This window comes from Copadichromis virginalis, linkage group LG13 (assembly GCF_057382275.1).
Source record: "Copadichromis virginalis isolate Kocher_CV1m ecotype Utaka linkage group LG13, C_Virginalis_male_GT1.1, whole genome shotgun sequence".
NCBI classification, from domain to species: Eukaryota; Metazoa; Chordata; class Actinopteri; order Cichliformes; family Cichlidae; genus Copadichromis; species Copadichromis virginalis.
This window is the reverse complement of record NC_140630.1, coordinates 19,686,113-19,703,843: the sequence shown is the minus strand read 5'-3', so window position 1 is coordinate 19,703,843 and position 17,731 is coordinate 19,686,113. Positions and strand designations below refer to the sequence as shown.

Genomic DNA, 17,731 nt, shown 5'->3' with positions numbered 1-17,731 from the left:
TGGAGATACGTAGAAATGCGTAAATCCCGCGTCATCAGGGGTTGTGAAGCGCGTCTCTCCCGCCGCCATCTTTCTCAGGGGTTGTGGCCACAGTTATATATCGTATTTCTATGCACAGCTCCCGAATGTTATTGTGTTTATTTATTTTAACGTTATCTATTCATAACGTTTCACACGTTACCCAAGCTGTTTTCTGTACCAATACGAAGCCAGATTCTAATTTCGGTTAATTTTTAGGTCCAGGTAATTTTTATTGGTGAAAGAGAAAAAATGATTTGTTAAAAATGTTGTTGCTCAGGTAGAAAACTCGTGGACGGAAAGTAGAAGCGGATCATCTCCCTCTAACCCTAGCATCCACCTCTGTCACACCAACCATCTTCCATCAACCCTCTCTGTGGTCCTCTTCTTTTCCTCCTGACTGGCCTGACTCCTGACTTCATCCTTCCACCATCCTTTCTCCGGTAAATCTACTATCCCTCCACTGCAAATCTAATCCTGCCCATTCTGGTCACTCCAGGATAATAATAATAATAATAAAAAACGTCCCCTATCTCTTCCTGTCTGCTTGTTAATAAGAAGACTTTGAAAGTACAAAAACATGACTATACACATGTTTGTCTGTTTTCCATTTTATTCATTTACTTATTTTTAGATTCTTTGGTAAAGACTAATTTTAAAGGGGGAACTTGTCAGTATTTACCTTTCCTGTTCATCTTTGAAGACTTAGTGTCAAATTAAATTTTTACATAAACATTAACAATTTGATATATAAGCGCACTCAACCCTATCATTTAAAATAAATACCTTATTACATTAATTATCCTGAACAACTTACTTATGTCCAGCTGTCCATACAGGTTCAACCTACAGGCAGAGCAAATGAAACCGCTGGAAAGTTAAAAATCCTGACTTCAGGAGGTGCGGCTCTCCCGGACCAACATGGCTGCTGTCTTGAGTACTTCCAAACAAAAACCAGAAGCGACCCCTAGCGGTAACCTCGAGCTAATATTTTGACAACTTTCCCTATCTCTGACCCATTTCTGAGTTTCTAGTGGCAAGTGACTTCTCTGAACTACTATGGCTTTTCACACTTCTAAAAGTAGCCCTTCAGGACTCTATTTCTTAAAACTGGAGACACAAAGCATATTACAAATGGTAAGTGGACTGGTGCTTGTATAGTGCTTTTTTTCTTTTTCTTTGTTAACTTTACTTGAGCACTCAATGTGCTTTATACAACATGCCTCATTCACCTATTCACACACATTCATACAAAAGATTTTTTTTCTACACCTCAGTCTTTTAATCTAACATTTAAGCACAAAAAAGAAACATAAAATTCAAGATCTGCAATATGATATAAAATATATCTCCCAAAGAAGAGCCCCACATGTGTCTCCTTCACTGCATTGAGCTACAGAGTCAGGTGTGCTTAATTTTAGGTCTTTCTGTAAATTATTCCATGCTGTTCTCCTCAGATCTGTCAGAACTCCATGCACATCAAAAAGCAAAAGATGGTCTCTCCCTGCTTTAGCCCAGAAGATGCAGCGTTCATTTTCTCCAAAAATGGTTTCACATTTTGTTTCATCATATTTCCACTTTGAATGGGTTCATTTTGAATGAGCTTTGGCACAGAGTTGTGTTCATTGATAATGGTTTCTGACAGTGCTCTTGAGCCCATGCAGTGATTTCCACGACAGATTCGTTCTAGGTTTTTATACAGTGCCACCATTGGGCCTTGTACCTTGTCCCCTGTGCAGAGATTTCTCTAGATTCCCAGAATCTCTATATGATATTATGTAATATAGATGATGAGATATTCGAGCCAGGTCTTCCCAATTTATGTTAAAAAATAGATATTCAAAGTATTTCTTTGTTTTTCTTGCTGAATGGTGAAACTCTATAAGGGGCCCTTTTTATACCCTTCATGTTTATGATCTGTTGCCAATTAACATAATTGTTTCTTTGTAGTATCACTTTTCCAAACTTTTTGTTCCCCCATGCAAAATTCTTTGAGACGTGTGGCTGACATCAAATCAAAATTGAACTTTTTGGAACTGGGGTTGTATTTATACTGATTTAATGTGAAATTTAGTGAATGCAATGTCTCTAATAAAAACACAAAAACAGAAAATTCTAAAGTTTGGCTTTCAGTGCAAAATTCGATTAGATCTGCAGTGTATGTAAATATGTTGCAAAGGCGGGTAGGAAGGGCACGAGGTGAGCAAGGATACAGTCAAAGCTTTTACGGCATTTTAAAGTAAAATCAAACAACTTCTTCTTAAGTACAAATCTTGATAATATTAATACGCTTTATTTGTACACACAACATTTAAAAAACAGACTTAAAGTACAAAAAGCAGACTTTTCAGAAAGTAAATTCAAACATCAGCCCAAAGAAAACAGATACAGTTAATGTGATGAAACAGAAATAAAGATTCAAGGTTATGACAAATAAACAACACTAATAAAATCACAAAAGCAAGAGAGCTGAAACAATAAACAGAACCAAAAAAGACAAAAAAAAAAGAGATGACATCACATACGACACCAATAAAATCTCCTCAGGTAGATCATTCTAGAGTCGAGGGGCTCTAATGGCACAGTGATCACCTTTAGAGTGTGACTGTGAAACAGCTGGAAGGCCCCAGCTGAGTATCTAAATTTGCAAAATGGCCCATGAGGAGTCAACATGCTCTGACATGCAGCCAGACCCTGACGCACTCAGGAAGCATACAGGGAACCAATAGCAAGAGCTGGATTCATGTCAGGCTATCTGCTAAAACTACTAAGAAGCAAGTGCTTAACCAAAACATGTCTTATTTCACACCACATTACAGCCTGCTGGATGTTTTAAACTCATCTTTTTGCAGTAACACCATAACACACGTGAATAATGAGATCACAGAGGAGATAATATCTTATAAAAAAACCAACAGATTGTTATCAGGTTTTAGCTGTGTGGAAATTTTGCGCTGTTTGTTGTAGTTTTTCAGGGTTTTATCAAAGATAATTGGTTACTCTGGTGTGTTGGGTGTTGCACACATAAAATAAAATCTACAGTAAACTGCACACTCCTACTGTAAAGCTTTACTTTACTTCTCTGTAGTATCATAGTTTCAAAGCGCCGTAGCCCAAAGAACTTACCCATGTCACAGATGGTGATGTGAAGAGTCTGCTTTCTTGGATCTTCAGCAGCATGTCCCAGATGATGCATCAGAACCAAACAGGCACATCAGAAAACTTGTGACTGAAGGCGAGGACTTTGTCATGAAGAAGAACTAGAGGACTGGTGGAAAGAAACTTGGGGTGAAGCTAGACAAGAACAAAGAAATGAAAAAGGAGGACGAGAAGACAAAACTGAAGGGTGAGAAGAAATTGGAAAAGTTACTGGGGATTAAAGAAATGCAGGAGATGAAGTAAGAAATTTAACAAAAACTTGATGAAAGGATGAGAAAAGGTTGGATGATAAGAAGAATTAGCAGTATAAAAGTAAAATTAAAAGAAAAAGGAATGACTTGTGTTTTTTCAAGCACAGCAGGCAGAGCTGCAGAACAAAGAAAACAAAGTGCAAAGAAAGGGGGAAAAGGAAAGTCAAAGGGAGGGAACAGGCTGAGCAGACAGGAAAAAAGTAAGAGAGTAAAAAAACAAAAAAGAGTTAGAATAAGAAAAGGTGACAAAAGAGAAAATAAGGACCAACACGAACAGAGAGAAAAGGAGGAGAAAAGAGTTCAGAAGCCAGAGAAGAGGAGAAGGAGCTCGGCTTCAGGAACTGGATCTGAAGCGTGACTGTGCCAAGTGATGGGGAAGGTAAAGACTTGCCTTTCTGCCTCCCCCCTCTATAGGGGTGTTTGCAGGATTTAAATGGGGGAACAGAGGAGAGCCAATAACAAGGCTGAAGGGATCATGGGAAATCAGAATATTTCATGAGAAATTAAAAAACAGAATTTAGAAAAAACTGGTGCAGAAAACTTAGGACATGTTTTAAAAGACACTGTAAAACCAGGCATTGCCTTAGTTCATGTTGACCAACTGATTTGCGAAAAAAAAATTAGAGCCAGGGCCCCCTCCCCTCCCCGCCTCACTCATCATCGTCTCCATTGTTCCCTTTCTCTGCCCACCTCCTCCTTTATCTCAGCCCTCTGTTGACCATCCATCACCAATCATTAAAAACTAAACATCATCAGGTTTGTTTCTGCATGATGTCGTTACTCTGAATAAACACAACAGGTTAAACCCCACAGCAGACCGACTGCATCTCATTGTTGAGCTGGTGCTTATCTCACTAATTTCAGAAATGCCTGCCGTTTGTGTTATTGATATTAATGCATTCCCAGGCTTTTAATCTCCAAGCTAAGTGCCAAACTTAACTTCAGTCACTCGTGCAGGTGGGAAGAATCATTTGTATGGAGGGCCGTGAAAGGTCCTAAGACTGAAGAGGCTGTCTACAAAACTTTGAAAGGCAGTTTAAACACCACAGCCCACCCGAGTATTGTTCCTGACCATGAGAAGTAATAAAGCATAATGTATATACATAATACAGAGGCAGAACAGTATGCATCTTCTACATATATGTGATATCAAACTTATAATCAAAGCAGTAAGAGCAACAGAGAAGAGACAACTTGCCCAGGAAAACCACTTTATTTCATTCTCACCCCCAACTTCCATAACTTACACGCATTAAAGGTTTCACCATTTAATAATAGTCCTCAAGTGTAAATCAATGCATTCTTAGAGGAAAATAAGCCACTATGAACTGTAGACAGTGTTGCCGCATGCTGCAGTGAGCAGCAGCTCCAGCAGAGAGCGTCTGTGCAGTCACCTGGCGGAAAGAAAATAGAGCCACCGTGGCGCTCTGTGAGACGGCCGAGGACCGACTCCTCCAAAGAGAAGGCACGCATTTCCAAAAACAGTTGGCATTTAATACACTGTCTACACAGAGTTTCCTGATGAGTTACAGTCAGAGCTCGTCTGGATAAAAATGACTAGAAAATGGCTGACAAAGGTCATTTAAAAACAAGGAAGGATTATTCAAGTGAGGTATTAGAGCAAGATGTAAATTACTATACCATCCACACAAGGAAATAAAACACATCAGGCTACAGGAGGTCGTAAATACGTAAAGTGACGTGTGGAAAATGCAACGCTTTCATGGTAAACAACGACAACAGACATACAGTGCATTTCACGATACAATGATGTTTAAAATACAAATGGCTTTGAGTGCACAGGAAACCTGCGATATACTGTTAACATGGCTTTGTCAGCTTTTTGTTAGGTAGACAGACGTGAACCTTAACACGGTCGTAACAAATGCATATAGAAAAGTTATGAATAATTATGAAAAAAATCAGATTTTTTTATTAACTCAGAGGAACAAACACGTAAAGTCTCTTTGCCGTCGCCGACAACGTATTGCTCAACTTAAAACACGCAGAGACGCTCTCAGTGGGACGATGTGGAAAAACAAAACGCAACAGGTTTTGGCAATGACTGACGATTTTAAAGGTGGAAGTAATGATTTACATTAGTGGAACAAGTTCACTGACAGTCCTCCACTGCGAGCTCCAACAGTGTTTCTTGACAAAAAAGGCTGAGCTGAAAAGAGAAAAGGGGGAGGGGCTAGTCTTTCACAGATCCACAAATATACTTGTTCTTACGGCTACATTCACAGTGAGGAAACAAAAGATGAATATTTAAAATAAACAATGTAGCTGGTGTCACCCGTATGGGCCCGTGTAGAGGACTGCATGTTGTTCGACCAATGTAAAAAACAAAAACAAACATCACCTTACACGAGGGGGAAAAGTGCATTTCTTCCTGATATGAGACTTGGCATGAAACAAGACAAACATTACAACCAATACCAATAAATCAGTGCACTTAAATGATCAATCAGCAGCAGGCTGTGCTCTTTAGTACAGCAGCCGACCGTGATCGTTGCATGTGTTTTTAGAGTGCTTGGCACACTTTGCTCTCAGAAATAATTAGAACTAAACTGGCCAAAGACCAAAGAAGAAGAAAACAGCATGCAAGGATACTAATTTGGCTAAATCCGATGAAAGGAAGGAGGGGTTATTTTAATAGAGGTATGAAGCTATTTCAATAACTTTTGGGGAATATAATACTTTAACAAAGGTTTTGTCATTTCAGGTTGAGGAGGGAGCAAGTAGCACAAAAGGCTAACATTTCTCAGTGTCTCCGGTCAAACAGTCAAACAAAAATATCTCTGAGCCTTTTATCACATACTGCTCTGCATCTGGAGCATACATTGTGTCGCGATACAGGAAAATGGCACCGTCTCGAGTCTTTTGTGCGTCTCATCGTGGCAGACTGGCCTCGATTTGTTAGGGAAAAATGTTTACCCACAGCCAGCCCAGAAGCGTCCCACACACCCAGGTTCTCACGTACAGCTTCCTGCCCTTTTCTGTCAGCAGCATTGGCAGTGTCAGTCCCCCAAGGATGACCAAGGAGGGCAGGGTTTTCGAGAGATTCAGCGGAGAAGGTTTGCCCTCACCGGGGAACTTGCATAATTTGTCGGAATCCTGCGACTCGTAGAAATTGGTCAGCAGCCTTTGAAAAGAAAGAAAAAAAAAGTCTCATGAAATCAGGATGAGGAGAGAAAAACATTTGAGACTATTTTTGTCACTTTCACATCTTTCTTACAGACTAAGAAATCACACATGGTCTGTTATACTACAACAAAGGAATACCAAAACAAATGTTTTCTTGTCATTAGTATAACAGTAAATAAAATTAAAGTTTATTACAGTGGAATTTACAATACAGGTAGTGAGCTACCAGTACTTTTATATGCAGTTTTACACCTTTGACCTTGATTTCTTCATCACGTAGAGAGAGAGAGAGAAAAAAAAGACTTTCTTAAAACACCTCATGGATTAAAATGTGCAGGTCAACTTTTTTTTTGAAGCAGAGAAAAAGGGGACATTTATTTCTTTTTACAGGTTATGAAGCTGAAATGAGCTGATCTGGACCACTTAAACTTAAGTGTACTTAGACCATGACGTAAATTGAATTTGACACCACTGATCTAGACCCTTCTCTGTCTGTGCCCACATGGAAATGTCACAAAACCATTATTCAAATGGTTTCTTCAGAGGTAATGTCACATAATCACACCAGAGAAGCCACAAAAGAAAACCTTACTTTTCTGTGTTTCTCACAAAAAAACGAATAAGCTATCCGCGACGAGCTGTCAGTGTAAAGACAATTTAATTAACGAGCAAATCGGCGACCACATTTGACCCAATTGTACACGTGTGCCTGAAGCAGCCTTTTTTTCTTTTTTTTTTTACTTACTAAACTGTGTGCCAAGAAGCAATTCTTATATACAGTTTGTTGTCCACAACTACATAAAGTCAAAACCACATTGTGTTCTTTCACCGTCACAACAACCCTTAGACACGCTTTTCTCAGTTTGCCAACATGTGTAACTGTTTTTGTTACGGGTCGATTTGTCGTTTATGTATTTTGTTCACAGGTCTTGATTAACAAACGATCTTTATCTAAATGAGAAAGCTTATTAAAATAAATGATTTATTAATTATTAACTTCATAATGACTACCTGGTATTGTTTTATTAGTAATTAATTAGTTAGCATCGTATAAAAAAAAAGAAGAGATATGTAGAGTAAATAATTATGTTTTCCAGCTGGAAACCTGTGAAACAAAACCCTTTGTTATATTTTACTGGTTGAATATTAAGTTGGTACTGTGTTAATTTATTCTAACTACAGAAACACAAAGTTAAGGTTTATCTCTCTGTAACAGAGCAGTGGCACACAAAAGAAGTTGTTTTGCAAAAACACCTCGCAGCTCACATATTGACTAGATGACATGCAATTTCAACATGATTAATTACTCCACACACAAGTGCGTGTACATGCTCTCACACACAGGTACGCACACACTCACCGGTCCTTGATTTCGAAGCGATCGTGCAGCCATCTGCGGAAAAACGCCGGCTCCGAGGGAATTTCTTTTATGTCCACACGGTCGAAGTGTATGTGGATGCGGCGGCATTCTTTGCAGAGGAATTCTGTCAAAGAGAAAAATAAATCCATAAAAAGACCAATCAAAAACAGGAAAAGCCTGTCAGTGCAACGACACGTACAGTAAGCACTTAAAAACCAACACGAGGTGACAGTGATGGACTGGAGCTGCTGTGATGCAATTGCCCAGTAAAGACCAGTAAAGGAAGGAAATCACTTAAAGGCAATTCCAAAACAGTCACTGGTGTTACATCATATGACACAAAAGACAAAACATCTTTCCAAATATTATAGATTTAATGTTTCAGTTTCAACTTTTCTTCATACAATATGTTAAAATCCAACTGTCAGTCTGCACTTAAGCAAAGAAACAGAAAGTCACACGTCTGAGGAGGTCATATATAAAAGCGTAACCAAGTGTGAACGCTCAAGGCTGCTCGTCTATCCCCAGAGACCTTCAAGTTCCTGTTTCCACAACATGCAATATCATCAGGAAATGTGGCACTGAGGCCAAAAGAGGAAACTTGATCGAAGTCGGCAGCGAAAGACTGCTGGAGAGAGCACCTCCATCAGCGGCTGCCCGGATTTAAATTGACCTTCGCACACAATGTGTGCCAGTTTAACGAGCGTCGACAACTCGTTGACGGCTGAAGGCACGAAAATATTTTTACTGTAACGCACAATAAAAACGCCGGAGTCATTCTTAAGGTGCAAAGCAGTGTTGGTGCATTTCCTCCTCGTGCTTGCGGGGGGTTAAATCCTGTTTTTGGGTTTCTTGGCTGCAGACACTCGTGTTTGGCACCAAGAGGCTAAAAGACTCTTAAAGCGTTTCATAAATCAAAGCTCAGTCTCAATGACTGCATGTCATGTGTGTTTGAGCAGAACAATGCTGCAAAACAACCTTTAAAAAACAACCACCTGGAAGGGAAAACAACTCTGCTGTGAAGTGACAAACAACTCGCTATGATCCAAATATCTTTATTAAAAACAGAGAGGGAATCTTTGATCTCGCGAGTTGAAAGAAACCGATTGCTACCATGAGCGGTGCAGTTACAAGTTGGACCATAATATTTTAAACAAGGATAGTCTTTACAATTTTACCTTCTTAACATGCACCTTTCAGCATGAGCCGACTCCACCACAGATTCCCATGTCACAACACTGCTGCCACCATGTTTGACAGGTGGTCTGGGCTGTACCTTTCCCTCTCCATACTTTTCTCATTGATACAAGTTCATGTTTATTTCTTTGGTCCAATATGATCGCAGAACAGTGCAGATGCTTTTAGAGGCTTTCTGGCAAAGTGTAATCTGTCCTTCTCATTCCTGAGTTCGCTCCCCTCTGCACGTGCATTCAAGGTGTTTGACAATCACACTCCTGCCTCCTTGAGAGAGTATACTTTGTGTGTGGTTAGATGTTGTGAAGTTGTCTTTCTCAACATCACTGTGCACTTTAGCTGTCTTCTGTGGTCTTTTAGGCCTTTTGATGTTGCTGAAATGGCCAGTCTTCTTTTTAGCAAAGGCAGCAGGCGGATTGTTGATTTGGACACTTAAAACTTCTCTCTGATAACCTGACAGCTTAACAACAGCCTCCCTCACATGCACCAATACATCTTTGGTCCCTTATTTACAATCACAGTGAGAAGCTGTAAAATACTAAGTCAACATACCAACTGACCTTCAGATGTCACGTCTCCTTCATTTATCATAAAAAAGGGACGGGTCTTCATCTGGCCATGAAACTGCTTGTCAGTCTATTGTCAAACTAATTTTGACAATGAAAAATTGGGAACTTCGTATAAAAATTGCTACAATTCAGAAACACTTCATGGATTTTATTATTTCTCTCTCTTATTCTCTTTCATTTAAAGCTGAACATGTGCACTTCAATCACATCAACTGATTTAAAAGCTGCGGTGAAGTACAAAAGAAAAATTGCAAATATGTGTAATCGTATACAAGTAGTACTCCAGAAGATAAGAACGTAATTTGTAATCACCGGTAACAATCAAGCATTTGTTCTTAAGTTATAATTTAATCAGTTTAAAGATTTGTGTTGTTGTTTTTAATACACTCAATAAAAAAGGGATATAAAACTTTATTTGCAATAGCATTATCCCCCCTCCTTCACAGTCAATGAACAAATCCAAGTAACCAATAAGTTAATAAAGTTATTTTTAAGTCTCCACATTTTGGCTGCTACCATTTTTTTAAACCATGTTTTTGTGACTACGAAGGAAAAGTCCTGGACCACATGCTAATGTTGTTGTAGCGATGCAAAAACCACCCCTTATTTACAGCTATCAAAACAAAAGGCCTCCCACAGAGGCACTGAAATGACTGCAATCAAATCAACAAGCCATTCTGATTTGAAATGCATTACATTTAATATTAAGAATGTGTTTGTTGTTTTTGTTAAGTAAAGCAGGAATTGGAGCAGCAAATATTATAATTTCTATTGTGCAGTAAATCACTAATTTGTCTTCTCTCAATTTGCAGCTATTAAAGGACTACAGAAATATGCTGAATGCTAATTTAGTCACCCCGATAAGAAACATTTGCTTTGGCAGCCTTGAGTCCCTTCCAGTTCCTTGTGAAATCACCAGCGTCACCTTCGCCACATGAGGCCAGGAAGTGCGTGAGGACAGGAATGCTTTTCTATTCTCTGTTCTGTTTTCTAGAAACACACAGATGTTTATTCCTGAAACGGGATGTTTTTTTGTTTTTTTAATTCATTCAAAGAGCGCTTGTTGAACAACTGGGAACACGGAATAATCAAAGGCTCCAAAACACCGAGTCATGTTGTTTACAGGAAGGTGTGACTGTTAATAGGTGATGTTTGCTGTGTGATTAATTACCGGTGGCGTCGTTTACAATGTTGAAGGACTAATAATACTCCGTGTGTGTGTGTTTAAGGATGCACTGATTAAGAAGAAAGCAAACTGAGGTCGCTGTTACGGGCAAACCAAAGCATATCTCGTGCAACAACAGCTGCCGTCTACAGAAATAAAGGTGCACGTAATCAGCTGTAACACCAACAACAGAACCCCCACGACTCGTGTCTAAAACAACATGCCTGCATACCTGGCATCGCTGGTGCAGATCTCCTCTGCCCGGAGCTGTCCAGCGTTCCCTCGTAGGCCACAGTGACGTCATACACAGCATCCAGGTGGCCCTTCATAGTATCGATGGCTACGTGAGCTGCTTTCATTCTGGGTGTTAGAGTGTGCTTCAGGACAGTGAGCCCTGTGAAAAATATGTAAAAACCGTCATAAATTTGTTTCTTATCAGCACATGCAACCAGTGTTTTACATATTACAGTCCCGGTGTCTTAGTGATTTATGAGCCACGCAGACGGCTCCTCATACACGAGTGTGCATGGGAACCTTTGTTGTGCGCCATCTCCCCATCTCTTCTCATTTCCTGCCAGCTCCACTGCTCTACTGTAAAACAGGTGACGGCTAGAATCCCCCGCAAAATGAAGAAAAACAAATGTGAATGTGGCTGTTTGAGATATTCACAGCAAAGCTTGGTGGATCCTAGGTTGGTGTGCCACCGTCCTCTGCTCACTAATGCCACACTAATAACAGATAATGTCATGCGCACATGTCAGCGCTCCAGAGCGATTTATTTGGATTAATGGGGGAAGGTGATATTCAGTGCCGAGGCCGAGATAGTCCTAATCTCTGCAGAATCGAGGCTGTTTGTGAGCAGAAAGCAGCACAAGCCCCTGAACTGTTTCAGTTCATTGCACTTCATGGTGGTGCCAAAATAACAAAGCTGGTGGAACGTGGCTACTTCTCAGCGCAGCACCAGTATTACAATACTTTTTATTTAGTGAGGTTTTTACCTGATATGTTTACTGTTCCATATAATCTTTTATATTCATGAGCATTTATATGGCTTTCTGAGTCCTTAATCCTACTGAATCCAGGTCTGCTTCTAGTTTTATACAGTTTTTCTCATTTGTTAACGCTCAAGAAAGTTTTATTTGCAGGTTATGTTTTAGTGGTCAAAGAAGGTCTCAGAACTAAATTTAAGTCAGCTGTTTTACTGACTGAGTGGGCTGAACTGAATCAGTATGCACAAGTACAGCAGTGAGTGGCTGCTGTTATGACTCTACCTTCTTTCGCAGCAAAAGCCTGACTGTCAGCGATAACATTCTTGAGGTCTGGATTATACCGAGTTCCTTCAGGGAAGATGACGAGGTACATCTATGAGGAGAAAAAGCACATGAAATCAAAGACAGTTTTCTAACAAATGTACTATTTGTTGAGAAGGAATCTGTAAACCCAACATTGTTTAGGCTTAAAAGAAAATGAAAACATTTTATCGGGTTATCTTGATTCATACCAGTTTAGATTCCAGCTAACCTGAAAACAAACCCTGCTTCCCAGGCCCCGGCTGTATCGGATTCATCTACTGTTGCCCAACCTGTGCAGATGCCTTTATGACAACATTTGCACCAAATGAAACTATGCAGCAGTTTGAACCAATGTGAATTACTGGCATCCGCAGCCAAGTGGGATTTACCGATTCCAGCCAAACTGAACCATTTGTGAAAATCTGTGTCTTTATTAATATGATCGTACGTTTCTTGTCTCAGTTTCCAAATTTTTGTTCCATTAACAATTGATTACATGAACAGGAACTATCAGCAGTGAACTGTGTTACACAGTTTTCACAGTGAGCCTTTTGGAAACCATGACGGCTTGTGCTACAACACACACATACGCACAGGCAACACTAATCCCCCACAGTCAAATCCAAAAAAGCGATTAAAAGCAAGTCCTTGCACCGCAGCAAACACACAAAACAAATGAATCTCAACACATAAAAACATCCAGTTATCCATTTAGATGGAGTAAAAACTGCTGCCTGTTTCCCACGGCAGAAAATAAAACATTTTACTGATACAGAACAAAACAAATCCTGAAATATTTATAACTTTAATTTCAATTACTATCTTGTTTTCATAAATATTCCAGGAGGTTAAAAAAAAATTAATGTGTTGAAATGGTAATGGCTTCAAATGACCTTTGAACAAAACATTTTGGATTTTCCGTTTTAAGAATATAATTACGTGCAATTTAAATCTTGAAGCCTCTTTTGTTTCAACTTAAAAGACAAAAAAAGATTTACATTCAGGAAATACTTGAAGATGTGTAGTTACCGGTGCTCCACGCTGAGTCTGAGCAAGGAGCTTCTTCCTCATCGCCTTTTCATTGAACTTTGAGCTTCGTTTCACATAGATTCCCCCGTGCTAGGTAGAAGAGAAAAAAAAATCCAAATGAGATTAATAGAGTAGTTAATTAATAGAGAATCTGTGGTTCAGGTCTACTAATCAGAAGGTTGGTGGATCGTTTCTCGGCTCTACTCGGTGTCAGAGTATCCTTGGGCAAGATGTTAACCCTGAGTTGTCCCTGATGCATACATCACAGTGTTGATGTATTACAAAACAAACAAACAAAAAACATTTGGTAAAAAGTGCGTGTATGAATAGAAGTGATTGGGTGAGTGAGACTTAAAGTGCTCTACTGAGTAGAAAAGCACTACATATGTTTATAGCAGAGATTTTTTTTAATGCTATGGAACACAATTGTGCAAAATGAAGGCTGCGTTTAGAGATGGGTTTGGTTTATTATGTTTATTACAGATGGTGTGACCCCAATGCTAAGTGTGGTCTCTTGGCTTAGGTGTGCTTTCATCAACAACAAATTGAGACTTTAGAGATGAGACGAAAGCTTTGCTACAAACCAGTCACCACACACAAACAAAAACAAAAAATTCTTGTGTCAAAGACTCTTCCTGTTTTAGACAGCGTTCTCACATGTTAGAAGAGTGTTTGTGGTAATCACCCGGCCACACTGGGGTTAGCCTTTTTTATTCTGAGATCTGTAAATTCCAAGCTGAGGCTGCAAACAATGCAGCGCATTCAGAGACAACTCCCTTCCACTCTTACAGAGAAGAAATGCAACTTAAACATGTTGATGCATACATACATACACCTGGCGAGCATGGTAGAATCATTTTGTTTTTTTTCCCTTGCCCCAAACCAGCCCTTATATCCATCTGTGTATGTGTTACTGTGGCGAAATATGTCAGGTTAACTACCATGATGTCTTAATGATCCAAGATGAAGTGACGAAACTTTACAGGTTAAGTTCAAATGGAATGCCAACGTTGCAGCACTGGTGTAACTCATGAGCACTCATGTTGTATAATAATGCAGTAAATATCAGTCACAGTGCCAAGCTGGTAAATGCTTTTATACTCTGAGCTCTCAAAACGCAGTACACACCTTGCCCCATTAATACAAGCACTTTTTTTCTACTCAAGTGCTTTTTATATAACATTCACACACATTCATACTCCAATGGATGCATCAGAGAGCAACTTGGGGTTAGCAGTATCTTGCCAGCGACTGGAACCACCAACCTTCCTGTCTACTTCCTGAACTACAGCCACCCCAGATTAAGCAGCTGGTCTCTTCTTAATCTTAAAAATGACCTCCTCATACTCACACAGATACATTACCTCAGAGAAATACCATCCATATAGCGGCAGCCACTTGAGTCCATCTTTAAGGACATATCTGACATGACCCAGAGCGCTCTGCCTGATGGCAAGCATGTCAGCAATGATCCAGTCAGCTACAACAAAAGAAAAGGTTAGATATTTGAATAGTGCTTTACATTGGACTACATTTTATAAAGCTTGATATTCAAATTAAGTACCTGTGCATTGATGATTTGACAGGTAAACCACATTCTCCTTGTTCTTTGGTATATCTCCATAAATAACAATCTACAGAAAAAGAAAAGAAAGCAGGTTGAAGGCAGTATACGTGTCAGCAAAAAGGTAATTTTACATCACTGTAAAATTAACATTTATATTGTTTCATTAAATGTTAAAACTTGAGTCTTTGCAATTAATCCTAAAGAATTTACTCGAACACTACAGCACATTTAAGAAGCCTTCATTTGAGGATACTGCAATGAATTTATGAGATTAATCATTTTCAAAGGCAAAGGTCAGCCAGCTACACCACTGTACGTGCCTTCAGTAAACACACCTTAACGTACGAAAACCGCCTATTGTTCTAGGTGTGGCAACAGCAGTGCCAAAGAATGCAGACTTTCTTGCAATGTGTCTGGTCCATCTGGTTAACTGGGCTGAATGCGTACACACACTCTTACAATGTTATATATTTACCCCAACAGTTCTAACAGATACAGAGACCTGAAAAAGTGCAACATTCTCCACAGACTTTAATCCGCTGTAAGTTGAAAACCTGCAGACATATGCACCCAGAGGCAGCTGTATCTTAAGACGGTCTGTTTTTCTATTCGTAGACTAGATATTAGTAGGTAAAATAACCCACACACAAAGTGGAGGATCACCCACCTCAACTCCTGTGTAGTTTTCAAAGAAGAATAGGACCATACTCTGGTAGACGCAGTACAACCGGTCGTCTATTTTGTGGTACAAACTCGATGGTAAGATAGTTGACAGCAAGCGCCAAGCCCCCCATGACAGCAGATAAGCCGGGGCTGTCCCCAGCATAATCGTAGCAGGAAACCAGTACCGCAGCGAGTATGTGTGCACAACCAAAGAGAGCAGCATGATTGCACCTCTGGCTCCACTGAAGTGACAGAAAATCCCTGAAGTGGACTGTCAGCGCACGCCGTGATTAAGTAGCAGTGCACCCTGGGTATCCCACAACACACCTGTCCCAATTTCAGCACACCTGTCCCGACTAGTCAGCGGAGGAAAAGTGAGAAAGCTGCAGCAAGAAGGGAATGAGGAGCTAGTTGGCTAAAGCTAATTTTAACCTTGTGTGCAAAAAAAAAAAACGCAGTTTGTCAAGTCGGCTCAAGCGCTTAAAGCCATACAGCAATGCATAAACTTAAGCTGCAGTTATCAAATATTAGTACGGACATCTCAGGACAGCAAACCGGAACACGTCCTCAGCCTGAACTCTGCACGTTTACTACAAGTTCAGGAAAAAAGGCATTAGCTTAACTACTCAACGTGCTCGCCAACACAGGAAGTTTTACCAAACGCTACATTTGACATAAATATCTTCTCTAATCGAGGAACCATGACCAAGTCAAAGCCAAAACTCGACCCTGGTGCTAAACGGAAAAAATATTTCCTACTTTCTTCTCTAGGTCCTCATCTTTACCCGGTTAGCTGTTCTCAAACTAGCTTCTTGCACCGCAAATGTCACACACGCCTCCCTACGCAATGACGCCGGGTAAAACCGACTGGCCACGTGACGTAATAGGGGCCAGCCAATCAGCGACAGTGCACCACGAGAACCATATGCTGTAACATTAAAGGCGTATGCCGCGTTTTTTGGTTTTCTTTCCAGCAAAACCCCTCATTTTCGTTTTCTTGTTTGAGAACATGTGGCGTCAAAAGTTGTCTCAGGACACACGTGGAGATTGCTTAATATGATATGTGAATATATTAACGCCATTAGTACTTATTTTTTTAAAGTAAAGATAGTAATAGTAATATTTATAGTTGGAAATATAACAGAGCTTTCTGTTTATTTTATTTTAAAGGGAAGATGCACATTCATTAATAGGAACACTGAGGCGGATGATGTAAATATTGGCAGATTTATGCAGGTGACATCTCCAGTGCCTGGCATAGTGGTTTTCTCTTTCTATCTATACACCAAAAATGCAAAAGCACTACACATTATTCTGCTGGAAGGAGCCATCAGAAGATGGGAACACTGTGGTCATAAAGAGACGGATTTAAATAATGCTCAATTGGTACCAAGGGCCAAAAGTTTTCCAAAAACATATCACTCACACCATTACACTCTGTACCCTGAACTGTTGATACATGGCAGGATAGATCCATGGTTTCATGTTGTTTACACCGAATTCTGATCCACCAGCTGAAAATGTGACTCATCAGACTAGGCAAAGTTTTTCCAATCTTCCATTGTCCAATTTTGTAGAGCCCATGTGAATTGTAGCCTCAGTTTTCCATTCTTAGCTTAGAGGACTGGCACTGGATGCAGTCTTCTGCTGCTTCTACTTCAAGGTTCAATGTCTTGTGCTTTCAGAGATGCTTTTCTGCACACCTTGGCTGTAATGAGTTACTGTTGCCATCAGTTAGAAGCAGTCTTGCCATTTACTTGCCAACTCTGGTTTCAACAAGGTGTTTTAGCTAGGGAACTAAAGTGAATATTTTCTTTTTCAGACTAAGCTCTGTAAACCCCACAGAGGGTTGTGTGAGAAACTCCAGTAGAGAGGCAGTTTCAATTACTCAGATCAGCCCAGATCAAATCACATTTGCTCCCCATTCTGTTTGGTTTGAACATCCACAGGTCATCTTGACCACATCTACACAACTAAACACACTGGGTTGCTGCTATGCGATTGGATGACCAGTTACATTTGTAATAACACGCGGCTGAACAGGCGTACCTAACAAAGCCAGTGAGTTATTCTAAAAACTCAGACACAGGAGGACATGAGGCCAATTACAAACACAGAAAATGTTATTTAGGTAGGTGGGTATAGTATGCCAGGTATGTGGTGCTTACTAAGAATAGACTGAAAGCCCAGATCATTTTCTGGGATTTGAAAAGTATTTACAATCCTTTCTAGAATATTCTGTTTTTTAAATCATCATCTGCAGATGATGATAAAATTTGCTAACCTAACATGTAAATGGAGTCAGAATTTATGATGC

At 39.8% G+C, this 17,731-nt stretch overlaps 1 protein-coding gene across 1 annotated transcript; it reads right to left on the bottom strand.

Moving 5' to 3' along the window:
• Positions 1 to 4,622: 4,622 nt before the first annotated feature.
• agpat5 (1-acylglycerol-3-phosphate O-acyltransferase 5 (lysophosphatidic acid acyltransferase, epsilon)) lies at positions 4,623 to 16,255 on the bottom strand. Its single transcript, XM_085477882.1, has 8 exons — positions 15,419 to 16,255; positions 14,749 to 14,818; positions 14,549 to 14,664; positions 13,185 to 13,274; positions 12,135 to 12,225; positions 11,096 to 11,257; positions 7,936 to 8,059; positions 4,623 to 6,573 (listed from the first exon to the last, which is right to left on the bottom strand). The coding sequence occupies exons 1-8, from the start codon at positions 15,635 to 15,637 to the stop codon at positions 6,348 to 6,350; spliced, it is 1,098 nt and encodes a 365-aa protein (XP_085334008.1). The 5' UTR covers positions 15,638 to 16,255; the 3' UTR covers positions 4,623 to 6,347.
• Between the last annotated feature and the right edge of the window lie 1,476 nt (positions 16,256 to 17,731).

Excerpts from the sequence above, each read along its gene's own strand:
- agpat5 (XM_085477882.1), bottom strand. The coding sequence starts at position 15,637 with ATGCTGCTCTCTTTGGTTGTGCACACATACTCGCTGCGGTACTGGTTT. Across the intron at positions 12,226-13,184 it reads AGACTCAGCGTGGAGCACCG|ATGTACCTCGTCATCTTCCC; the intron begins GTAACTACACAT and ends TTCTCCTCATAG. Across the intron at positions 11,258-12,134 it reads GGCTTTTGCTGCGAAAGAAG|GGCTCACTGTCCTGAAGCAC; the intron begins GTAGAGTCATAA and ends TATTTTTCACAG.